This window comes from Notamacropus eugenii, chromosome 5, assembly GCF_028372415.1.
Source record: "Notamacropus eugenii isolate mMacEug1 chromosome 5, mMacEug1.pri_v2, whole genome shotgun sequence".
NCBI lineage: Eukaryota > Metazoa > Chordata > Mammalia > Diprotodontia > Macropodidae > Notamacropus > Notamacropus eugenii.
Genome location: NC_092876.1, coordinates 56,428,686 through 56,455,034, shown reverse-complemented (window position 1 = coordinate 56,455,034; position 26,349 = coordinate 56,428,686). Strand labels below are relative to the sequence as shown.

The window sequence follows — 26,349 nt, the reverse complement described above, 5'->3', positions numbered from 1 at the left end:
GTTAAGTGACTTGCCCAGGGTCACACAGCTAGTAAGTGTCTCTGACTCTTGGGCTGGTGCTGTCTTACGGCCCTCTTGCCTCAGTCTTAAAGGAAGCCAGGATGAAAGGACAGCCAGGGAAATGGGGCAGAGAAAGAACACAGAGTACCGTATACAAAGAAGACAGTGACCTGGATCTTAGAGTACATGGCGGGGAAATAGAATATAAGAAGACTGGAAATGTAGTAAGGAGAGAAGTTGTCGAGTGTTTTGAAAGCCAAACGGGATTTTTAAAAAACTTGCTCCTGTGGTTAACAGGGAACCGCTGTAGTTTGCTGAGTCCAGGAGTGTCATGGTCAGACCTATGCCTAAGAAAGATGACTTTTTTGCTTCTATTAGGCTTGGGATTCAAAAATAAAAATGAATGTCCCTGCCCCTAAGACGCACATTACATTCTACTGGTCATTCACGACCTCAGACCTGAGTAAAGCTCACAGGCCCACACAACCTGGTGCTGACTGGATAGCAAACAATCCCAGACAGAACACAGATACACATACATATATGTGCGCATGCATGTACACACATACATATATGTATGTATCCCTATATGTATGTGTTATAGATATAATATAAATGTAATATATTGTATATATAGTAAATACATAAGCACACACATATACACATACATACATATACACACATACATATATATGTATGTGTTATAGATATAATGTATGTAACATAAATTGCATATATAATACAAACACAAAGACACATATATGTACATACATATGTATATGTGCACACACATACACTTATACACATACATATATAATTCCATGAAACACAAACAGACTCTGTCTTGTCCTGGGCCAACATGGCAGCAGCACCGTCCTGTCCTTAAATATTAGGGGGGTACCTTGAAAGATCGTCTCATCCACCCCCCTTCTCCAATGTGAGAGGCAGCAAGGTATACTACAAACAATAATGGATTTTGAATCAGAGGATCTTCCTTAGACTTCTGTCTCTCCCTGTGAGTGGGTGATCTGAGACAGGTCATTTAACTTCCATGGGCCTCAGTTTCCTCTTCTGTCAAATGAGGAGATCGATCTAGATGATCTCTATGGTCTTTTTGTATTCTAGATGAGGGATTCTGAACCTAGGGTTCATGTATACCCAGGGAGTCTGTGGATATATTGCTGAGTTTGTGACCTTGGGTGTAAAAAAACATTTCTTTATTTCCAGTAACCTTTGTAGTCCTACATATTTTATTTTCTGCACTTAAAAACATTTTTCTGAGGACTCCATAGGCTTTACCAGTCAACTCTAGGGGATTCCCTGATCCTAAGACTTCATGCCTTAGAGATGGACAAAACTGAGTGTGACGTAACAGTCCTTAATGATTAAGGGGTCAAGAAAGAATTCCTCAAGAAGGTGGTAATGGATTTGAGAATTGAAAAATGAAAAGAAATTCAACAAATAAAGAGAGGGAGGGAATGGATTCCAAGCATAGGAGAAGGTGTGAGCAATGACCAACAGGTGGTAGAATACAGGGTGTGTCTGGCAAATAGTAGGTAGTCCAGTCTGGTTGGCATGTAGAGTGTATGACATATTTTGCATTGAGATAAGGCTGAAAAGTCAGGGTGATACCAGATGATGAAAGTCCTTCGCTGCCAACCTTCTACTAAAAATTGACATCTTCCAAGTCAAGTCAACTAGATGTCCTGATTGCTGATGATTTGGAAGGTTGGCCAAAAATACATTCTCTTGGGCCAGGATCAAACTCAACATGCCAGGCATCAGATGCCGACTTCCTGATGTCTACCCTGCACCCAATGGTTGGCCCTTTGATCAACCAGCTATGTATGGGTCAGAGAGAACATTCAGCAATGCCCTTGATTTCAAGTATCAGATCCCCTCCCTCAGGTGGGTAGAATGGAAAGCTATCTATCAAAGGTGCCAGAGCAGGGAGTGGAGCAATATTGAGGAAAGGCATCTGGTTTCTGAGATTTGGTGGCATCTAGTATCATGCCACCATCAGGGCTAGACCAGCTTACCCAGCTATTGGGTGGATCATTTGACCTTTGGAGTTCTGAGCTGCAGTAATGGGGGCCAGACTGAGTTTGGTACCAATATACAGACCCTCTGGGAGTAGGGAGCTACCAGAAGACTAAAGAGAGATGAACTGACCCATTTTCAGAAACAAAAAAAACCAAAGCTTCCATGCTGATAAGCAATGAGATCTAGCTGTACTTCCCTCCCAGGAAAACTGAGAAACTGAGGCTTTAAAATAAAAAAAAAAAATGGAGAGAGTTGAACTAAATTATTTCTGTTCCATAAGGTATTTTAGAATAAAGGGAAAGATTTATTCCACCTCTGACGTCCTGTGTCCTAAGGGTCCTCCCAACTCTGACATCTTGTGTTCTAAGGTCACTTTCAGCAAGGACCTTAAGGACCAAATTCCCTGGCTATGAACTCAGATGAAGGTCAATTCATTTGTTTCAGTCCTGTCTCACTCTTCATGATCCCATTTGGGGTTTTCTTGGCAGAGATACTGGAGCTATTTGCCATTTCCTTCTCCAGCTCATTTTACTGGTGAGGAAACTGAGGCAAACAGGGTGAAGTGACTTACCCAGGGTCACACAGCTAGTAAGTGTCTGGGGCAGGATTTGAACTCAGGAAGATGAGTCTTCCTGACTCCAGGCCTGGCATGCTATGCACCATGGTGCCCCCTAGCCACCCCAGTTGAAGGTATTATGAAGTAACAATAGTAACACAGTATTATGGTATTGTAGACTGTCCACTGCATTTGGAGTCAGAAGACTTGGGTTCAAGCTTGACCTGGGCCCCTTACTAGTTTTCCATGAGTATGGTGAGTCACTTCCCTATTAAGGCTTCGGAGTCTTTCTCTCTTAATTGATGGAGCTGAAGCAAGCCGACTCCAGGGCCCCCGTCCAACTCTGCATCTGTGACTGTAGGATACCGTGAAGCCAGGCACATGACCTGCATAGGGAGTAACCTGAGGAACAGGGAGGGTACCCACAGCCATATATGTAGCACACACCTGCTTCCAGCCTAGTGGGCGGAAACTGAGCCCAGCAAACAAACCATTTTCAAACATACCTCCATTTTACCTACTATGAGGCAAAAGAGAAGGAAAGTACTGAGCCATAAATAATCCAAAACTCCAGCTAATGCAAAAAATAGCAAAACATCCCTGGTGCAGATCACTTTCAATTAAGTGAAAAAAAAGGACAGATTATTTTCAAACCACAAAACTACAGATGATTTTTAGTCAGATAATAACACCAAACAGTGAGTAAGTATGAGGGAGTTTAAAAAAACCCAGACTGTGTGTGTGCGTGTGTGCGTGTGTGCGTGTGTGTGTATGTGCGTGTGTGTGTGTGATCTGTAACATCAGGAAGGAGTTAGACTGCGGGCTACTTCAGTTTTAAAAATTTGCTCCTATAAAGAATAATAATAATTATTGTTACGGTAGTTATTATTATTAACATGTCCATGGAGAGGTGATGTACAGTCATGGGGAGAGAGCCCTGGATTACAGGGACCTGAATTCAAGTCCTATTTCTGATACACCCTGCCCATATGACTGTGATCAAGTTCTCAGTGCCCCTGGCAACTGTCTGAGACTAAAAGTTTAAGACCATATAATTTATATAAATGTAAATTGCTGACATATTTTGGTAGATCAAGTTGCCCCACTGGAAATTCAATATACCAACTACTCTCAAAGTGCAGTCTTAGGAGTCCCTTTCAGAATGATTATAAATAGCAATTGTTTCTGTTTAGGACAGAAATTCTGAGGTCTTCCCCTCCCATGTGGATTTTTTTTTTTTTAACTAGATAAAAGGGGTCCTTTTTTGCCTCATTTTTTACCTAGCTTTAATCACTGAATAGTGTTGCCTCAGTCAAACTGAGACCTGTTAAAGGCCTTAGCTTAAAAAGGCCAAGTTCTCCCACTGCATCCTGGGCCATCTCCAGTCCTCCTGATCTATATCTTGCCACTGGACCCAGATGGCTCTGGAGGAGAGAGTGAGTCTGGTGACTTTGCACAGCCCTGCCTCACTGTGGTCCAATTCACTTGTGAGTCATGCCATCACCTTCCTGGCGCCATGATCCTCTTCAAGAATGATGAACAAGAATCAAGTGGTCAACAAGGTCAAATAATGCTAAGATTTAAAAATTTCTAATATGATAAATATCTATGGATGTAACCTACATAAACAAAAGCTCTTTTGGGGAGGGTCCTCAATAATTTTGAAGAGTACAAAGGCATCCTGAGGCCAAAGGCATTTGAGGATTATTCTCTATTTCACAGGCCCATACTAGACCAAACTTACATTTCCACAAAGTTTTTCAAGTTTACAACCCACAACGCAATCTGTTGAGGTAGGTAGGTCCCACAAATTATATTATTCCCATTTTACAGATGAGGAAATTAAAGTGGTTCAGAGAAGAGGCTTGTTTGGTATCCCCCAACTAATTAATTTGTGCCAACCACTTCTCCAAATTCAGGTTCCTCTAGACTCTGCATAGCTCTAAACATTATTCCATACCACCTAGAAAAAAAAACATTGTGGATGTACATGTGTATACATATATATGTATGTATGTATACGTTTTTATGTATGTATTATGTGGATGTGTGTAGTCTATGTGTGTGACTATGTATAAGTGTATATGTGTATATGTGTCTATTGTGGATGTATGTAGTATGTATGTGTGTATTTGTATGTGTGTATGTGAAAGTATGTGTTTCTATCAGATGTATGTGTGCATTTATTTATATTTATATGTGTATATTTGAGTATTAATATGCGTGTAGTATGTATGCATGTATTGTGTATCTCTGTACCTGTGAATCTGTGTGTATATATGAGTGGTGTTTAAACAGATATCACTCTCTGAGTTTGGCTGCAACAGCTATGAACTTGAGTTTTCAATCCCAGATCACACATCTATTTTAGAACAAAAGTCACCTACCAGCCAGATAGCAGGTCTAGAAGCCTGCTCAGGATTCTAAAAGCAAAAAAGCTCATGGTTAAGAGACATGAATAGATTTAATCATCAGATCACAAGATTGAGTGTTAGAAAGGACCTTAGAACCCAAAATATCAGAGCTGGGAGGGCCCTTAGAACCCAGGATGTCAGAACTGGGAGGGCCCTTAGAAAACAGAATGTCAGAACTGGGAGGGCCCTTAGAACCCAGAATGTCAGAACTGGGAGGGCCCTTAGAAAACAGGATTTCAGAGCTGGCAGGGTATTTAGAATACAGAAGTTCAGGACTGGGAGGGCCTTAAGAGCATAAAATATCTTAACTGGAAACCCCCTCTTGCTTTACTAAGGAAGAAACAACTCAGGCGCATGATCACAAGGGTCTGCTGGGCATTTGGGGGTCCCCTTCTGGCTTCTTTCACTATCTCTCTATGGCTCAGGCACCAGGTAACTTGAGGCAGAGGCTGCTAGCTGCCTCCACTCCAAGATTCAAGCTCATTTTTGACTGAAACCACAAGAAAGGACAAAGAACATGTGGCCCCAAGAAGTTCCCTTACTCTAGTGACCACAGCACAGTCCACAATATGAGAGGCAGCTCCTGCGGCTGACTAGGTCTGTATTCCTGGCACCAGGATTGAAGCAATAGAGGCCAAGAGTCAGGGACCACCTCCCTGGTTACGTTGATTGTCTCTTTCAGCTCCAAGGTTAGATTATAACTCTCCCCCAACCAAAACTTAAAGATTATTTTTAATGCTGCTGGTCTTTGTTTGAGGCTAAGACTTCCTGAGTTCAATGGAACTGGAGATGTTTAGCCTGAGGAAGACTTGAGGTGAGGTGAGTTGGAGGGAGGGTCATACAATAGCTGTCTTCAGATATCTGAAGGGCTATCTTGGAGGAGGAGTTACACTTATTCCATTGGGTCTCAGAGGGCAGAGCCAGGATCATGGGGCAGAAGTTCTAGAGAGTGTTATCTAGAATGAATTCTTAACTTTTAGAATTAGAGCTGACCCAAAGTGGAATCAACCACCTCCACTTGGAGGTGGTGAGTTCCCCATCACTGGAGGTCTCTTAAGGAGGGACTGGACTAGATGGCCCCTAATGTCCCTTCTAACTCATTTCATGATTCTGTGATATAGCCTTAATCCAGTCCTTTCCCCTTCTCTGAGTTTTAGGGAAAGCAATGAAGGCATTGAGCTATGGTGCCCAAGGCCCCTTCCAGTTGCGACATTCTGGGTTCAGAGAGGTTCCTTTGTGGTCTAGGATTCCTGCAGCTCTGGGTGTGTTCTCCATCCTCCACATTGTAGGTTCTGCCTGTGTTTAGAGTACACAGATGAGGTGGAATTCGTTATCAGAACATCAAAGCCTAGGGCAGGGGGAGCTACTCTGTGGGTTCCATAAAGCTCATGTGCCTGAGCTGTCACAGGTCTGTGGAATGTGCTCTGGAGACTAGAATTAAAGGGAGGGTCCCTCCCCCAACTCTCTTATTTCTACATAACAAAGTTGTACACCTCATTCCCTGTCATTCCTCAGGAGTCTGGGAGGGGTGGAACTGGAGGGACTGAGACAGAGACAAAGAAGGGAAAGAGGATGAAAGGAGAGAGGGTGGGAGGGAAAAGAGAGAAATAGAGATAGAAACAGGAAGGGAAGGGGATAGGAGGAGAGTGAGAGATAGAGAGGAGGGGAGGGGAAGAAGAGGGAGAGAGGGGGAGTGGTACAGAGGGAGGGAGGGAGAGAGGGGGGGAGAGAGAGAGAGAGAGAGAGAGAGAGAGAGAGAGAGAGAGAGAGAGAGAGAGAGAGAGAGAGAGAGAAGGAGAGAGAGAGATTGTTTTATAAGTTTCTCAGTTCAGTCGCTATGTCCCTTAAGGGGATCTCTCTCCAGTTGTCCTACTCTCCAGGGGACCAGGAAAAGGTAGGAGAAGAAACCAGAAGGAAGTGTTTCCTAGACCAATGTCTAAGCAGTGACCACCTTCTAGAGGAGGGGAATAGGGGAATGGACATGGGTAGTTCAGAGGGCTGATTTTGGGGCTGAGCTTCTCAGCATGGGAATTTCAAAGCTTTGCTAAAAAAATGAGCCTCTCCCCCTTCTCCTCTCCAGCTCTCCTCCTTCCCCTGATCCTTTTGAAGCCTTTCTGTCTATCGTACTTAATTATATCCTGTCCTGTAGAGCATAGAGGACTCTAGAGATCATCTCTTCCAAATTCCTCATTTTTCCCCAGAAAAGGGAAACGATTTGGCCAACATCAAAAAGGGCAGAGTTGGAATTCAAACACAGGTTTTCTACTTCACATCTTTTATCACTTTTCCATCTTTTGCTTCCAGCACCAGGTCTAGCACACTGCTGGGCACACAGTAACTTTTGCTCAGCAAAGACATGAGATTAAGTGCTAAATGTCTCTGCCTGATGAATGTAACAGCAGAGCTACCTGAAGATCCCTGAGGCAGGGACAGGATGACATTCCTCAGTCCAAATGCACCATAATTACTACTTAAGTCAGAAACCCCCAGGGGTCTGAGCTTGCAGCCCAAGGTTCATCAGCCCCACCTTCTGGAAAGCTCTTTGCTCCTTCCCCTTCAAAGGTCTAGGAGAGCAGGAAAGGTAGGAATAAGCAATAAGGATAAGAATCCAGGAGAGGAGAGCTTGATTGAGGGACAGGCTAATTCACAGCATTTTAGAGCAGAAAGGAACTTGACAAATCACTCTGTTCCAATCTCTTCATTTTACAGATAAAGAAACTGAGACCCAGAGAAGGAAAGTGACTCCAGAAACATCTCGGCTTAGTGCACAGAAAGGCTCTGGCCTCTGACACTTGACAAGATACACAACCTCTCTTTTATCTGTGAAATGGGGATAATACTAGCACCTGTCTCACAGGATTGTAGAAAGGGTCAAATGAAAATGAAATCATGTGTGTGAGGATCTTTGTAAACTTTAAATAAATATGCATATAAATTATGTAAACTTAAATACCTTGGGGTAAAACATATAAATTGTGAGAAAGTATATAAATTTATATAAATTGGGATGTTATGTAAATGTATATAAACTGGATAAGTTATCTAAACTATATAAATTGGGATAAAGTAGATAAAGTCATATAAATTGGGATAAAGTAGATAAATTGGGATGTTATATAAATTCATATAAATTGAGATAAATGTATATAAATTGGGATGAATATAAATTTATATAAGTTGGGATAAAGTAGATAAATTGGGATAGAAATTATACATGTGATTTCATCAGTATAGGGAATTCCCAGATGAAGAATTTCCCTCTACCAATATAACTTTTCTGCAACATAACATCAGAGATTTTCCCAGAGCCCTGAGAGGTTAGATAACTTGGCCAGAGTCATACAGTCAGAAATGTCAGAGGCAGGTCCTGAACCCAGGACTTTCTACCTCTGAGTTGCAGCTGTCCCTGCATACTGCATAATAAATATGAGATATTATTATTGACTAAGATAAGACAGGCAGTAAGTAACCCAGCTGGGATTCAACCCCAAGACTCCGACTCCAAGCCTGACTTCCCCAGTGCCATCTTGTATACTAATGGCTACAGACACATCCATTTCCTCAACTTTGCCCAAGGATCCCTGTGATTCCATCAGAGTTAAAGAGAAGTCTAAGGCTAGCCCACCTACCATGCTCACCCAATGTCCCATCAGAGTCTGGACCAGTCTACACCCTGACAGGAGAGGGTTGCCTGTTTCAACTCAGCAAACTTTTATAAAGTGATTATTATGTGATCAGCAGTGGAGATAAATAGAAGAAAAATGACATCATTCTTGATTCTCAAAGAGTTTAAAGTCCAATGATGGAGGAGGAATATATAGAAATGACCAGTGTATAAATCTTTTTAATATAAGGTAGAAGGTGATAGGGACAATGGAAGGTGAGATCACTTTGGGGGAGGGATGGTAGGATAGGGTAGCTGGGGAGGGGGGAACAACTGGGTGCCATAATGTATAGCATGCCGGGCCTGGAGTTGGGAGTTCAAATTCAGCTTCAGACACTTACTAGCTGTGTGACCCTGGGCAAGTCACGTCATCCTATTTTCCTCAGTTTCCTCAACTGTAAAATGAGCTGGAGAAGAAAATGGCAAACCTCTCCAGTGTTTCTGCCATGAAAACCTCAAATGGGATTATGGAAGAGTCAACTGGAACTGAAATGACTGAACAACAACATCCAAAATGTGCAAAGCTGTGTGCTAAGCACTCTGGATACAAAAAAAAAGCAAACATTATTGCTGCCTGCCTTCAAAGAGCTTCTATTCCAACAGGGGAGACACCGTGTAAATAATTTAAGTATATACAAGACAGATACAAAATAAATGGAAGATGATACAAGAGGGAAACATGGCAGCTGTAAAGTGGAGTGGGGAAGGGGTGGAAGGCAGAGGAGGGCTTAGGAAAGGCCTCCTACAGAAAGTGGAATTTGAGCTAAGTCTTGGAGGTGCCCAAGGAAAGCAAAAGAAGGGAGGGAGAACATTCTGGGCATGGAGAACAAAGAGTCAATACAAGACAGAGAAAAAGGAGATAGAATGTTATGTCTGGATAATTATGGCAAACGAGCCAGTATGGCTAGATGATAAAGGATGTTGGAAGGAAAGAGGACCTAACTCACTGCAAATCAAGCATTCAATAGTGAGGGGAACTTTGAGATCATCCAGTCCAGGCCTTTCATTTTATAGATGAGAAAACTGAGACTTGCCCAAGGTCATAGGTCCTCTGGATCTGAATCCAGCACAATTTCTACTGCACTAGTACAATGTTTTCATTCCCTCTCAGGTTGTTCTCGTGACTCTCTGGACTTTCTCTACCATGCCCAAGTCAAGTTCTTTCATCTCTCTTCCTCCACCTTTTCAGCTTCCATTTATATGTTTTCCCCCCAATAGAATGTTAGATCCTTGATGGCAGAGGCTGACTTTTTTTCTGGTTATATTTGTATTCCCACCCCTTAGAACAGGGCCAGGCATATAGTAAGAACTTAATAAATGCTTATGAACTTGATATTAGCTTGCATTATAGGAATCCATAGTACAGGGAAAGATCATCAGCCAGGGGAAGTTGTCTGCCCTCCCCAAAATAGAGATACAGAAAGATCCAGAACAGGGAAAAGGAAGAAGCAATGATAAAATCCTTGATATCCTCCACACAACCATCAAGGTCTAATGTAAAGAGATTAGGAGTCAGAAAACTTGGATCCTAATTGTAGCAGACTTGTGTAAGTGGTGCTGGCTAGCTTCTCTTCTGTCTGCCCTCTCCTCAAACCTTTTGTAAGAAGCACGTGAAGGAGGGGGCAGAGCCAAGATGGTGGAGTAACAGTACACACTTTGTAGAGTGCTGCCCCCAAGCCTGCCCCCAAATACATGTAAAAAGTGACTCTAAACAAATTCTGGAGCTGCAGAACCCACAGAATGATGGAGTGAAGCAAATCTCCAGCCCAAGACAGCCTGGAAGGTCACTGGGAAGTGTCTATTGCATCACATAGGAGGCAGTGCACAGTCCAGCATGGGCCATGCTGGCACAGACAGGACCTGAGCAGACCTTGGGGAAACTGAATCTCTCACACCTGTTCCAGTTTCCAGACTTCAGGACCCCAAAACGCTGAGGACAAATTGGAAGGTCAGTGGAAAAAGCCTGTGGGACAAGTGTGGGAGAATGGATTGGTCTGGTCCCAGCTCCAGAGCAGCAGAGAGGGGAGGGAGTGGAGGAACCTACTGCAGCCACAGTAGCAGCAGGGCCAGAGGCACTTAACTGTTTCCAGAGCTCTAGGCCTACAGATTGTGGAGGTCAAGTGGCTGACAGTACACCTTCCCACCCCTGCTGGAAGCAGAGATCTACCTTAACAAAGAGCTCAAAAGTCAAGTAAATGACTGGGGAAATGAGCAAACACCAAAAAAAGAATCAGACTAGAGAATCTTATTTTGGTGACAAGGAAGACCAAAACATGCAAACAGAAGATGACAAGGCTTCTCCATCTAAAGCCTCCAAGAAAAATATGAGTTGGTCTCAGGCCATGGAAGAGCTCAAAAAGGGTTTTGAAAATCAAGTAAAAAAAGTAGAGCAAAAACTGGGAAGAGAGATGAGAGTGATTTAAGAAAATTATGAAAAATGAGTCAACTGTTTGCTAAGGGAGACCCAAAAAAATGCTGAAGAAAATAACTCTGTAAAAAATAGACTAACCCAAATGACAGAAGAGATCCAAAAAGCCAAAGAAGACAAGAATATCCTAAAAAACAGAATTGGCCAGATGGAAAAGGAGGTTCAAAAGCTCACTCAATAAAATAATTCCTTAAAGATTAGAATAGAGCAGATGGAAGGTAATGATTTTATGAAAAATCAAGGAATTATAAAACAAAACCAAAGGAATGAAAAAATAGAAGACAATGTGAAATATCTCTTTGGAAAAACAACTGACATGGAAAATAGATCCAGGAGAGACAACTTAAAAATTATGGGGCTACCTGAAAGCCATGATCAAAAATAGAGTCTAGACACCATCTTTCAGGAAATCATCAAGGAAAACTGCCCTGATGTTCTAGAACCAGAGGGTAAAATAAATATTGAAAGAATCTATTGATTGCCTCCTGAAAGAGATCCCAAAAGGAAAACTCCTAAGAATATTGTAGTCAAATTCCAGAGCTCCCAGGTCAAGGAGAAATTATTGCAAGCAACTAGAAAGAAACAACTTGAGTATTGTGGAAATACAATCAGGATAACACAAGATTTAGCAGCTTCTACATTAAGGGATTGAAGGGCTTGGGATATGATATTCCAGAACTCAAAAGAACTAGGATTAAAACCAAGAATCACCTACCCAGCAAAACTGAGTATAACACTTCAGGGAAAAAAATGGTCGTTCAATGAAATAGAGGATTTTCAAGCATTCTTGATGGAAAAACCAGAGTTAAATAGAAAATTTGACTTTCAAACACAAGAATGCAGAGAAGCAGGAAAAGGTAAACAGGAAAGAGAAATCATAAGGGACTTACTAAAGGTGAACTGTTTACATTCCTACATGGAAAGATTATATTTATAACTCTTGAGACTTTTCACAGTGCTGGGTAGTTGGAGGAATTATATAGAGAGAGGGCACAGGATGAGTTGAATAGAAAGGAATGATATCTAAAAAAATAAAATTAAGGGATGAGAGAGGAATATATTAGGAGGAGAAAGGGAAAATAGAATGGGACAAATTATCTCTCACATAAAAGAGGCAAGAAAAGACTTTTTCAATGGAAGGGAAGAGAGGGGAAATGAGAGGGGAAAAGTTAATTTTATTCTCATCACATGTGGCTTAAGGAGGGAATAACATGCACACTCAATTTGTTATGAAAATCTATCTTACTCTACAGGACAGTAGGGTAGAAGGAGATATGCAGGAGATAGGGGGAATGATATAAGGAAGGTCAAATGGGAGGAGGGCATAATTAGAAGTAAATACTTTTGAGGAGGGATAGGGTCGAAAGAGAGACTAGAATAAATGAGGGGTATGATAGAATGGAGGGAAATATAGTTAGTCTTTCACAACATGACTTTTTGGAAGTCTTTTGCATAACTACACAAGTATAACATATATCAAATTGCTTGCCTTCTCAGTGGGGATGGGTGGGAAGAAGAAAGGCAGAGAAGCTGGAACTCAAAGTTTTAAAAACGAATGGTAAAAATGGTTTTGACGCACAACTGGGAAATAAGAGATACAGGCAATGGGGTATAGAAATCTATCTTGCCCTACAAGAAAATAGAGGGGATGGGGATAAGAAAAGGGAGGGGTGTGATAGAAGGGAGGGCAGATTGGGGGAAGAGGTAATCAGAATGCATGCTGTCTTGGGGAGGGCAGAAGGGAGAGATGGAGAGAAAATCTGGAACTCAAAATCTTGTGGAAATGAATGTTGAAAACTAAAAATAAATAGAATTTTTTTTAAAAAAGCAAATTGTATTGATAGTGGTAGAGATTTCACATATAATCATTTTCCCTTTGCATATAGAAACACTCTTTTTGTGTGTATTCATAAATTCAGAATAAAAATAAAACAAAATTTTTTAAAAGCACATGAAGAAGGAGAGAGGGTGCAGACAGAATATGGCATCAGTGACTTTCCCATTTTCTGATTCTATTTTCCAGAGCGCTGGAAATATACCATGCAGGGGATGCCAAGGGAAAGGAAGAACCCCAGGGAAGGCATGGAACTACACACAACACAGACTAGATACCTGAAGAGAAACCTGTGCATCCAAAGCGTCCTTCCAAGAAACCATATGTAATAAGGCAGGTACCAGGAGGAGACCCAGACGGAGCAAGGAGAAGAAATTTCCTCCTGAGAAAGAGCAGTTGCTGAGTTATTACTGAGGAATATTCAGAGACTGAAACCAGTCCATGAGTCTGAGGAATGAGGACAATAGTTACCTATGATGTCCTAAAGTTCTTTCAGGTTTTGACATTCTGTGTTCTAAAACCCGCTTGAATACCCTTTAATTCTATCATCTAAACAAAGCTGTATCACTCTCCTGAGACCAGTTACAAGCCACAGAAAGGCAGAAAGTTGGCTGTCTCTAATAAAAATAACGTAGGAGTGGTAATAATTTATTTTTGAAGAGATGCACAAGTCTCAAGTCCTAACGCACTTAACAGCTCTGTCAGACAACAGGTAAGTTTCTATTAAGCACCTACTATGTGCCGGTACTGTGTAAGCACCGCGGGGTACAAAAAGGGACAAAAGACAGTCCCTACCTTCTAGGAGCTTACAATTTGAAGGCAGAGACAACGTGCATACAGATACATACAAATAAGCTATAGATAAGGTAAATAGGAAATAAGATAAGGAAGAAACAAGAATGAGGAAAGGTTGGGAAAGGGATTTTAGCTGTGATTTAAAGGAAGGCAGGGAAGCCAGGACGTGGAGATGAGGAAGAGCATTTCAGGCATAGGGGACAGCCAGAAAAAATGTCTAGTGTCAGGAGATGGAGTGTTTTATTCATGGAATAGATGGTGTCACTGGATCAAAAAGTAATTGTTATGGAGTAAGGTGTAAGAAGACTGGAAAGCTAGGAGGGGACATGGTTATGAATGCCAAATTAGATCATATAGGCAATAGGGAGTCATCATAGATTATTGGGTATGGGGTGAGGGGGTGAAAAGAGGTGGATGATATGGTCAGAACTGAGCTTTGGAAAATCACTTTGATGGTTGAATGGAAAATGAATTGGAGTGGGGAGGGATTTGAGGCAGAGAGACACCCCTCCACCCCCCAGCAGCTATCATATTAATCCAGGTATGAGGTGATGAGGTGGTAGTGGCAGTGTCAGAGGAGGGAAGGAGGTGTATTTGAAAGAGGTCACAGAGATGAAATGGTTAAGAGAAACTGCTGAGGTGAAATAGACAAGAGATACTGAAGAGGTGAAATGGACAAGAGAAACTGCTGAAGTGAAACAGACAAATACTGAAGAGGTGAAATGGACAAGAGAGACTTCAGAGGTGAAATGGATCAGAGAGGCAGCTGAGGTGAAGTGGACAAGAGATGATGGGAAGGTGAAACAGACAAGAGATACTGGGAAGGTGAAACAGACAAGAGATACTAGGAAGGTGAAACAGACAAGAGAGGCTAAGAAGATGAAATGGACAAGAGAGCCTTCAGAGGTGAAATGGACAAGAGATGCTGAAGAAGTAAAATTGACAGACCTTGGCAACAGCTATATATGGGGAAGTGAGAGAGAGGGAGGAGTCCAAGATGACTTCTAGGTTGGTGTTGTCCTCAACATTAATAGGGAAGGTAGGAGTTAAGGAAGGTTAAAGGGGAAAAAATGAATTTTGTTTTGAACATGTTGATCACAGATCATGGATCTAAAGTTGAAAGGCACCTCTGGGGTCATTTAGATCAGCTCCCTTATTTTATAGATGAAGAAACTGAGGCCCAAGAAAGTCAAGTGATTTATCCTAGGTCAAAAGAATAGATGGAATAGGGAGAGATTTGAGGCAGGTAGACATTCTGCCCCCACCCCCACCCCAGCAGCTATCACATTAATCCAGGTATGAAGTGATGAGGCAATAGTGGAGACAGTGCCCTCAAAAGGTCTGGAAGGATCACTATGAGGAATGAGATAAGGATATGATAAGGATAAAGCAGAAGGATTGATGAGAAGTAGCAAAAGCTCAGCTGAGATGGTGTACTTTGAATGTCTAATGGGCGACCAGTTGGGATCCAAGCTGATGGTCATCTTTTCTCCTGACCCAATTACAGAAGACCAGTACCATGAAGTATAGACTTTACCAGAAGTCTATGAGGCCAATGCTCAAGACAAAGCCTTTGAGTTTTGTTGGTCTTTTTCCTCCAGCTGGGTGAGATGGAAAAACAACAGCAGGATCCTGACCCTTTAGGGAGAGATTTGGACATTCTATAAGACACTAAGGAGAAAGGGAGATGAAAGAGAATGGTAGTTCTAAAGTGGGAGAACCTGGGAAAAGGCTGAGCAGAACAAGAAGAAAGGAAGCCAAGAAGGTGGCTCGGTCAAGAAGGCAGCAGAGGGCAAAGGATAAAAGGTGAAGATGGGTGATCTCAGAATATGGAAGGGACATCCAAGATGGAGATGTGAGGACCAAGTAGTTAGAGCTTCAGGGAAAAAGAATGCGATTATCAGGCAGCCACCAGTAAGCAGAACAGGTCAGAAAGAAGTCAACATGAAGAAGAGCCCAGTACCGGGAGGCGTCCCTCCAAAAGTTAGGAAATGGAGGAGTAAGGAGGTGGCAAGGAAAGTCAATTCCCCTCCCACAGGAGTCCCTCCCAGTTCTGACATTCAGCCTTTTAAGAGACCTCCTTCTAAGGACCTCCTAACTTTGACATTCTGTGTTCTAAAGGCCCCTCTGGTTCTAACGTTCTGAATTTAAAGGGTCCTCCTAACTCTGATATTCTCTATTTTAAGGCTCCTTCCATATTTAATATTTTATGTTCTAAGATCCATTCTAGCTCTGATATTCTATGTTCTAAGGTTCTTTGTTATTTATGGAGAGAGAGAGAGAGAGAGAGAGAGAGAGAGAGAGAGAGAGAGAGAGAGGAGGGAGGGAGGGAGGGAGAGAGAGAGAGAGAGAGAGAGAAGAAGGGAGGGAGAGAGGGATCCATTAATTTGTTACCTGAATGTCATGGAATATTATTTCACTGTAAGAAATGAATATGAGGAATTTAGAGAAACTTGGCAAGACTCATAGGAATGAGATACAAAATGAAATAAGCAAAACTTGAGGAACATTTATATGACACCTTCAAGGATGTAAAAGGAAACAACTTGGAAGGCTTCAGAAGTCTGATCAAGATGAGGAGGGGAGGTACTTCTCCAACCTCCCAGCAGATAGAGATGACCAATATGAGTGTAGAACAAGGTGTACACTGTCAGACAAGGTCAATGTGTTCACTTTAGTGTGCTTCTTTGTCCAGCAGAGAGTTCTAGTGGTAGTCTGAGAAGAGTCATTGGGAAATGATAGTGAATATCTTTTTTCAAAGATCATCAATAAAGCATCAACCAAAAAGGGGGTAGGCAGGGGAAACCAGGAAAGCAAGAACAGGGTCTCATAAGGGGAGGTCAGCTGAGAAGGTTTAGAGCTCCTCAAAGTCTTCTTTGGTTTTGTTAATTAACAGTCATTAACCTCCTCCACCCCATGGGGTTCTGACTCCTAGCCTTTGGGCTCCCAATTAAGACTGAGATTAGCTGGACTGCATTGTTTGGGGTTTTGTTCAGTCTCAGGCTCTCTCTTTATTGCTATGACAAGGCTGGGGAGCTTGGCCAAGGTCCATGCCTTCTAGGCTCTTGGGCAGGGAAGAAGGAAGGCCTTAGTGGGAGGGGGAACCGGGCAAGCTGGAATCATCCCAAATGAATCAGGGGTCATGAGGCCACTTCCTTGACCCATCTCCCATCTAAGACTGCCTGACCAAGTTGCTGAGGCTCCCTCCTTTTAGACACCATGGGGTAAAGGAGACATAGGAAGAGGAGAGACAGTTTTGCTGCCTCATGCTTTGTCTAAGGAGGGTCAAACTGGGAGGCTGGTCCCTTTAAGAAGAAGACACTCTAACAGGTTCTAGCCACCGAAATACAAATATTTTTCCAAACCAAGTCCCATTGGTTTCTTTGGGGTAATTAATCACTTCCCGTGAAGTCACCCCCATGACACTCCATTAACTCTCTCCATTAGCCTGCGAGGTTGCAAAGTCAGGTGACGGGCAAGTGCTGTCCCTAAGGGCTATGAACTTGGCCAGTCAGCAGCAGCAGTTAGCCCCCAGGGCTGGTGAGAAACACCTGCCAAGCCTGGGGGATGCCAAGGTCCCTGACTCTAAGACACACCTCCCCAGGAAGTGAGAGAGAGAGAGCTTCTGGAAGATGAACAAGCCTAGGTTCTGCCCTCAACCAGTACAGCCAGTTGGAAAAAGGACAGGATTTACTGCATGATGTAAAATTCCCATTTCTACTACATAATTGTACTACCTTGGATAATCACTTTACACCTCTGGACCTCAGTTTTCTCCTTTGTAAAATAAAATGGCTAAACCAGATAATTTCTTCCATAGAAAGTCATTCCATGCTCTCTTCTCCACCACCCAGGTCACTGTTCACTGCCCTCCCTACTAGGAAGTTCTTCTTTGAATCTAACCTGATTTCTCTAGTTTAGAGACAAGAAGCAGTTGTCATGGCCTTTCTGATGATGATTTTTTCTCATCCTAGGCCTCCTCAACCAGGCCTGTAAAAGGAGTCACCACCAGGACCCAGACATTAATAGGATCATAAGATTTATAACTTGAAGGAGACCATCTAGTTCAACTGCCTCCTTTTCAGGTAAGGAAAAAGAGGCCCAGCCATGATAAAAAACTTGTCCAAGATGACCGATAGGTTTGGGAACCTTGTCCTCTGACTCAAATCCCAGCTGTCCTTCCACTAAGCACTCTGAATCTTCTCCCTGTCAAACCAGCCAAAAATAGAGCCAGATCCAGCCAAGAGCAGCCATGCCCACTCTTTCCACCACCCATCTACCTTGACCTATCTACCATCCAATACTGCTTGACAAAGTTGCTGGGGCTCCTTTTAGACACCATGTGGTAAAAGAGACATGGGGAAGGGGAGATAATTTTGCTCCTCGTGTTGGAATTCTACTTCTGAAGGATGCCCCAAAGTACTTGGAGATCCCAAAAGAGCCTGCTCTTCTAGGGCAGCATCCTTTATCAACATCTCCTTCTTTCCTCTTAGAGGTACTGGAAAGGAGGCACAGGGCAATCAGGCACAGGACCCTACTAAGAGAAGCAACATGGAAAGAGTGATGGACCTCGAGTCAGAAAGACTCCTGTCTTAGACACTAGCTGTGTGACCCTAGGTAAGTCACTTATATGTCTCATGCCCCAGCTTCTTTATCTGTATAATGGAGACAATACTAATACCTCCTTTACAGGAAATTGGGAAACTCCAATGGGATCATGTCTGTCTAGTGTTTTGCAAACATTTCCAAGAGCTACATCAATGCAAACCTCCATGATTATTCCAGACATTTTGGTTTAAACTCATACCCTGTGGGTATTCCTAGAGCAGGGTAAAAATGCTTTCTAGAACGGAGGGGGACATAACTGAGGGTACCTTGTAGCTCCCAAAGGTACCCAGACTTTGGCATAGAAATGGCTAGTAATGAGAATACTGACCGCCATTGTTCTAAGGCTCTGAAGATGACAAAGCACTTTTCTTAGGAAACTGAGGCCAGTCAGGCAGTTTCATAGATGAGATCATCAAGACCCTAAGAGATGAAGTGGCATAAGATGGGTCAATGCCAAGGGTGGCCTTCCAGTCCAGGCCTTCCTGGTTTCAACTCCAGGGTGCTTGCCACCATACCAGTCATGGGAGGCCACTACCCTTGGGACATTGGGACCTCTCCTGAAGCAGGAAAAGGGGCTCTTTCTTCTATCTCATCTATCATCCATCCCTACCCCAGTGAAGATGCCAGTTGGCTTAAGACTGAACTTTTTTCCCTTTGTTCCTCTCCCACCTCACAGAGCTAGAAGGTGCCTTAGAAGTCACCTGGTCCAAACTTACAAATGAGGAAACTGAGGCACAGAGAGGTTATGGGATTGGCCCAGAGTCACATGAGTAATAAGGGACAGAGCTGGGATATGAACTCCAAATCAAGCCCTCCTTCCACTCTATGACACTGACTCTTGTTAGTGGAGCTTAGAGCTCTCATAGATTTGGGGCTTTCCTTGTATAGATGAGGAAACTGAAGCACAGAGAAAGCAAAATGACTTGTCAAAGGTTACACAGGTTTTGAACCCAGGTCCTCTGCCTCCAAACCCAACACCATTTTCATTATACCAAAAAGGAAGACAGTTAATAAAGTAGAAAAATTGACAGACTCATCCAGTCTCAGAATCAAAAGTATTGTCTGAAGTATTCTAAGCCAGCCTATGGTCCAGCATGTCTAGCATGCCCTCTATGGCATCTGGAGCTAGGGCCACCTAGACCCAGGAGATAAGAAGAGTTAAATGTCTGCGAAACACTGTGCTCACAATAAACCAATATGGTACCATTTCACAGGTGAGAAAACCGAGGCTCAGCACAGTGGAAGGGTTTGCCCATAGTTTCACAACTAGCAAGTCTGCCTTGAACTCATCTTCTCACTCCAGATCTGCATCTAAATTTATGGAGGAACTTAGAAAAGGTTCATCCCAGTTGGTCTTGGACTAGCTGCTGGGAATCATGAGAGTACCTGGAAAAGCTAGATTGTGACTCTGTGACAAGTGCCCCCTCCTCACCTCCAGAACTCAAACTCTCTATACTGAGGCAGGGCAGACCCAGGTAATGTTCTCCAGAACCAGACAGCACTAGGTTCCTTTCTCAGGCCAAGCTTCCTCACTCTGACTCTACAAAGTAACAATGTCTCTACTACCAGAACTGACAACCACCCCTGAGGTTTAGGGTGGCAAAGAACTAAAGAGTCCTAGATAATTAGAACTGGAGGGCTGCTTAGAATAAATTTCTGAATTTCAGAGATGGAAATGGCCCTTAGAACATAAAATGTCAGAGCAATAAGGGACCTTAGAACATAAGATCTTAGACCTAGAAAAGACATTAGAACATAAAATGTCAGGCCTGAAAGGGTCTTTAACCCCAGAATGTGCTGGGACAGCCCTTAAGAACTCAGAATGTCAGAGCTGGGAGGACCTTTAGATCACAGAATTTCAGAACGGAGAAGGTCTTTAGAACACAGGATATCAAAGCTATTTGGGGTAGGGTGGAAACCATCTAGTTCTATCTTCTCATTTTACAAAGAAGGAAAATTGATCCTAAAGAAGAGAAATACATTTCAGAAGCTGAGCTCAGCTGGTCAGGGGTAGAACTGAAACTAGATGCCTAAATCTCCTTTCTCCCAGTTCAAGGCAGAGTCCAAACCAGAGAGATCAAGAGAGCTCAGGTTTATCCAAGTACTGAAAGAAGTGAGGGATCTGATTCCTTCCTCTCCCCACATCGTCTTCCTCTCCCATGAATTCTAAATCACTTCATCTCCTTATCTCACAACAAGCTTCTTGTCCCAAGCCCCTGGAAGCTTGGACGTTGGCAAGAGGGCCAGGCAGGGTCCCCTCCCTCCCAAGTTCCCAGTTCCCTGCCCATAGTCGAATCAATGAGACTCCTAGTCTTGGACTCCCATCACCCCTACCCCAAGCCATGCTCTTCAGTTTATTTTCCCGAGGTGCGATTCCACATCTGAAACAGCTGGCAGAGTTACTCCCTCCCTGGCACTGCTGCCAACTCTGTCTTTTATCCTGTCAAAACATGTCTTGTCTTTGGCAGTGATCCGTAACGTTTCCTGTGGGACAGGTTCACTTGACTGGCGACAAACTGTAGGGTACTTCCCAAGGCTCCCCAACCTTAGAGCCTGGAGCAGACCCTCACCCCACCCTCAATTTCTGCAAGGTGGAGAGCTCTATGAGATGAAAGAAGACAGGCTGCGAAACTCCAGGCTCTTACCCATAGATGTCAAGTGGGGTCTCAGTGCCTACCACACAGATGGTGTGGGTGGGCTTCTGCAGGTTCAGCCGGATTGCTCTCTGCTGGGCCATGCTGACAAGCCTCAGCACCTAAGGGAGTGGGTGCCTCCCCCGTCCGGAGCCAGCCCACAGTCCTCTGGGCTCCGGTAGGTGAGGCACACTGAACAGAGAAGGGATGGCAATGCAGGAGCAAAGATTGATGGGTTATCCTCCTCCGCCTGCCTTTTAATTTCGCCCTGTGACCTGATTAGCTCCAGCCCTTGTCCCCACCTCCTGGCTCCAGGCCCAGGGCTCCATTATTAGGTTCTAAGATGCTGTCAATCAACCACCTATGAGACGATCAGGTGGAAATGCTGCCTGAGGGAATTGGACAGACCGTGAGTTAGGAGGGCTATTGGACCCAGGGTAGGTAGAAGGCTAGAGTACACAGGTCCTCCTACAGGTGTGAGAAGTCTGCAAGTATGAGGAAAGGAGAATCTCATAGATTTCATACCTGGGAGGGACCTCAGAATTCGTTTTTTCCAACCCCCTCATTTTACAGATATAGAGAGAATGAGACTGGTAGGATCAATGACCAGCCTATCTTCACTTGGCTAATGAGGAGATTTGAACTCAGAGCATCTGACTCTAGAAATCGTGCTGCTTATGGAAAATTCCATGGCACAGCCAGCTTCTGCTTGGACTATTCCACACACACCAGCAGGCTGGCCCTCCTGCCTTAGGGCCATCAGACCAGAATCTCACTGCTTCCTCTGTGGATGCTGGGAATGAGGACCAAGGATCTTCTTTCATTAATTCCTGGAAAGGATCACAGAGGGCTCTAGCAAAAGAAGTGGGGAAAAGTTGATGAGGAAATAGTTTTTAAAAATGACTTGTTATTCCCTGGCCCCCCAATCAGCCAACTATTAAGAAACTATTAAGCATTTTCTATGCATCACGCACTGTGCTAAGTGCTAGGGATACAAAGACAAACAAATAGTTTTCTCCTTGTCCTCAGTGGACTTACCCTCCAGTGGGGGAAAAATATGCAAAAAAGCACATAAATATGGGATGCAGAGAGTAGAAAGAAGGCAAACTCAAAGCACGGTGTGTATTGGTGGGGGGAGGTGGCTGCAAGGACGAGAAAAGGCCTCCTTCATACTCAAAACATTCTGGACCTGCCAGGTACCTTGGTCTGCTCTGTAGAAGCTCGGTTTGGTTTGCCCTCAGAGAGCTTCCAGTCTGAAGGGAAAGAAGACAGTCTTTGCCCTTAGGGAGCATCCTCTCTGAGGGGGTACCACAGTCCCCGCCCTCCAGGATCTCCTCTGGGGGTGGAGAGTTGTGGCTTTGAGGCCACATGTGGCCTTCTAGGTCCTCAAGTGCAGCCTTTTGATAGAGTCAAAGTTTTCCAGAACGAATCCTTTTTTGAAGGGGATTTGTGCTGTGAAGTTTGGATTCAGTCAAAGGGCAGTGCTTGAGGACCTAGAGGGCCACATGTGGCCTCGAGGCTGCAGCTTCCCACCCCTGTGACCTGAACTGATAGGAAGACCAGAATCCCAAGGAACTGCCAGTCTAATAATAGCACCTGCTATGTAAATAATAATAAGCAGCAACAATTAGCAGTTATGTAGCGCTTTAAACTTTGCAAAGCACTTTACCAATATTATCTCATTCAGTCCTCCCAGTAGCCCTGGAAGGTAGATGCTACTTTATTATCCCCACTTTCCAGATGAGGAAACTGAGGCAGACAGAGGTGAAGCAACTTGACCAGGGTCACACAGTTAGCAAATGTCTGAAGCCAGATTTGAACTCATGTCTTCCTGACTCCAGATCCAACATTGTGCCACGCAGTTGCCTCTGTATGTTTTTTTGAGGTTTGCTAAGTGTGTTATCCTCAGTTTCCTCATTTGTAAAAGGGGGATAGTACTGGTACTACCCTCTCAGAGTTGCTATGAGGATTAAGAGAGAGAGAGAGAGAGAGTAGGTAGAAAGTTCTTAGCAAACCTTAAAGGGACTTGATTCCAAGTTTTATCATCCTAACAACCCTGGGAGGTGAGTGCTACCACTGCTCCACCCACTCTACAAATAATGAAACAGGTTTGTGGGGGTTAAGTGACTTGCCCATGGATGCCCAGCTGTGCCTTCAAACCCAAGTTTCTCTAGACTCCAGGGCCAGCATTCTTTCCAGGCCCGATGCCTTCTAATAATGGGAAACCTTGTCTCAGGGAGCCCTTACTCTGAGTGGGAGGCATAGTTCTATGTTTGGGAACCCCTAGTCAGGGGTAAAGGGAGAGCAAGAAAGGGGAAGAAGAGAAGGGAACCCACTGAAAAGGAGTTCATAACACTTGCTTTTAAGATAGAAGGCCACCAAGGCCTCTCCAGCCCTCACCAGAAAAGAAATGGCATCCAAAGCATTCCTGGCATTGGTTTTACATTGAAAGTCTGGAGCCATGATGGATTAGTCTTTGACAGCAGGGAGAGGCTGGTCTGGGAGACTTGGAGGGAGTAGGAGGCATCACCTTCAGCCCACCTATCTTTGTAGAAACGGCAGGTCAAACAGATGATCCAGTGGCCTGATCCAGCCAGAACTGGGAGGCATGGGCTGGTGGAACGCACACTGGACTATGGGGCAAGAGACCCTGGTCTGGTCTCCAGTTCTGGCATTCATTTGCTTAACAGTCTTGAGCAAATTGCTTTTTGATTTGATTGAGATCAAAGGCTGTCTTTGGCCTTTGGGTATCCCCAGCATGTAGTACAGAGCTGGGCACAGAGTAGGGGAGTAATAAATGACTTCCTCCAAACCTCACTTCCCTCTCAGATAAAATGACAGGGGAAGGGAGAGGAGAGAGCTCAGATCTCTAAGGTCCCACCCTGACATTCCATGTTCTAAAGCTTCTTTCAACTCTAACGTTCTGTCTTTTAATGTTCTTTTTATATCTCATATTCAAGAATGTTCCAAAGGCCCTCCTGCTCTGTCATTGCATGTTTTAAAGACCTCCCCAGCTCTGACATTCCATGTTCTAAGGGCCCCCCCAGCTCTGACACTCTATGTTCTAAATTCCTTCTCAGCTTTTGAAATTCTGTGTTCTAAGGTCAGTCCCAGCTCTGACATTTTGTGTTCTAAAGACCCTCCCATCTCTAATGTTCTGTGTTCTAAGATCAGTCCCTAGTCTCACATTCAATGTTCTCAGGTCTCTTGCAGCTCCAATATTCAAGGGAGCTTTAACAATAGGAACTCTCTATATTGATGAAATCTCAGATCTAGCCTGGGGAGAAAAAAATCCCTTCCAGTTCTGGCATTCTCTGTTCTAATGTCCTCTATTCTGATTCCCCTTCCAGTTCTAACATCCCAGGAGTCTGTGAATTAGACATTGAACACTGAATGTGGTTATTCCAGTGGTGGTGGTACCTAGTTTTCTATAGCTCCAGTCTCCTAAGAGATAGAATCCCTCCCATTCCCATCAAAACCTACATCCATCCTGAACTTGCTGACCTCTCCACCTGACTGTGGGCGGGAGCTCACAGTTGTCAGGTACAGGTCTATTCTTGGTAGATGAGAGACTGGTTAGGCACAGAGGTCATGCATCTCCCAACAGCCTGGTTCTGGCAGCATCCAGGTAGACCTCCTGCCCTATACAGGGTCTTGGAAGGAGTGAGGAGTGAATCTCTTCCAACTCAGCTCTCCCATGACCTCCTCAGAAACCCAAACCTTCCATCCTTTCCACTCATTACCACTCCTCCCCAACTCCCAGTGTCCCAGGAAGGCAGGAACATGAGTGGGGAAGGGGCTAAAAAGATTATTGCAATGATTGCCCAGCCTGCCCCAGGTCAGCTGTGGCCCTAATGATAGGAAGTCACATGTGTCCGTGACTCATTACTAGAAAAGAAATGAAGCTCAGACCCCACTGGCCCCTGTTAATAATTACCCAGGAGAAAAGAAGGCAAAGGGACCAGCCTGACATGGGAATGATGGGTGAAGGGGAGAGGAACAGTACACCCAAGGCTCTCTTCACCCAGGACAATATGGTTCTCTCTTTGACCAAGATCTCCCTGGGCCATCTCCAGTTGTCCTGATCTATATCTGGCCATTGGACCCAGGGGGCCCTGGAAGAGAGAGTGAGGTTGATGACTCCGCACAGCCCTCCTTCACTGAAATCCTTTACTTCCAAGTCATGACATCATTTTTCCAATGTCATGGTCCTCTTCAAGAATAAAAGACAAACAACCTTTGGTTTTCTATTTACTTTTTAGGGAGCCCCTTAGCCTCTCCTCTATAAGAATCCAAATGGTGCAGTGGAAAGAATGTTTGATTGGAGTCAACCTGCCATTTCCTTTTTCTATAAATTTGAGCAAGTGACTACCAGTCTGGGTCTCAGTTTTCTCCTCTTCAAAATGGGTGGTGGAGTGGGTGTTGAACTAGAGGCTTTCTGGGGTATCTTAACTAGAGCCTTGGACTTAGAGTAAGGAAATCCTGGATTAGAATCTCTCTCAGATACTTCCTAGCCATGTGACTCTGGGCAAGTTCATAGAACCATAAATGGAGAACTGGAAGGGACCTAGAGGTCCCTCATTTTACAAAAGAGAAAACTAAGGCACAGAAAATGTAAGGGACTTGGCTGGAGTCACATTGCTAGTATCTGAGGTGAGATTTGAACCCACATCTTTTCATTCCTCTTCCCTCTCCGTCAAATCACTCATACCATGTAACGCTGGGTCATTCACTTCACAAAGGGGACAAAGACTTTAACTGACTGTCAAATGGGAGAAGAGCTGCCTCCAAAATCTTTCACAGTATTTTGGTAGATATTCTACCCTTCAGATGAACATGAGAAACTGGAAGCAGGAGGAGAGGATGAAGGGGGATCATCCCCTCCTCCATGAAATCTTTCCTGATTCCCACTCATGAGTAATGTCTCCCTCCTCAGATTTTCCTACATAACCTTGCATTGTTTGGGTCAGTCAATCAGTGAGTCAATAGACATTTATTAAGTGCCTATTGTGTGCCAGTTTCTGTGATAAGCATTGGGGGACTCCTGAGAAAAGAAGAAACAAATAATCCTTGCCCTCAACTAACTCTCAATCTAATTACGGAGAGAACATGAAAACAACCATGTACAACAAGCTACATACAAGATAAGCTGGAGATAAAGAATGGATTGAAGGTAGGTGTATTGAGGGGAATCACAAAAGGCTTTTGGTAAAAGGTGGGATTTTAGCTGAGACTTGAATAAAACCAAAGAAACCAGTTGACGGAAATGAGGAGAGAGAGCCTTCCAAACATGGTGGATAGTTAGTAAAAGTGCCCATAGTTGGAAGATGGACTGTCTTGTTTGAGGAACAGAAAAGAGAGTGGTGTTTTATTG

General features: G+C 43.7%; 1 protein-coding gene across 1 annotated transcript in view; it reads right to left on the bottom strand.

Moving 5' to 3' along the window:
• The window catches only part of LOC140504274 (protein-arginine deiminase type-1-like), a 58,613-nt gene extending 37,404 nt beyond the window's left edge, over positions 1-21,209 (bottom strand). Inside the window, exon 1 of the mRNA XM_072609047.1 lies at positions 20,988-21,209. Within this exon, the coding sequence (XP_072465148.1) occupies positions 20,988-21,079 (92 nt within the window). The 5' untranslated portion in view covers positions 21,080-21,209. The remainder of the gene's footprint in view (positions 1-20,987) is intronic.
• Positions 21,210-26,349: the final 5,140 nt, after the last annotated feature.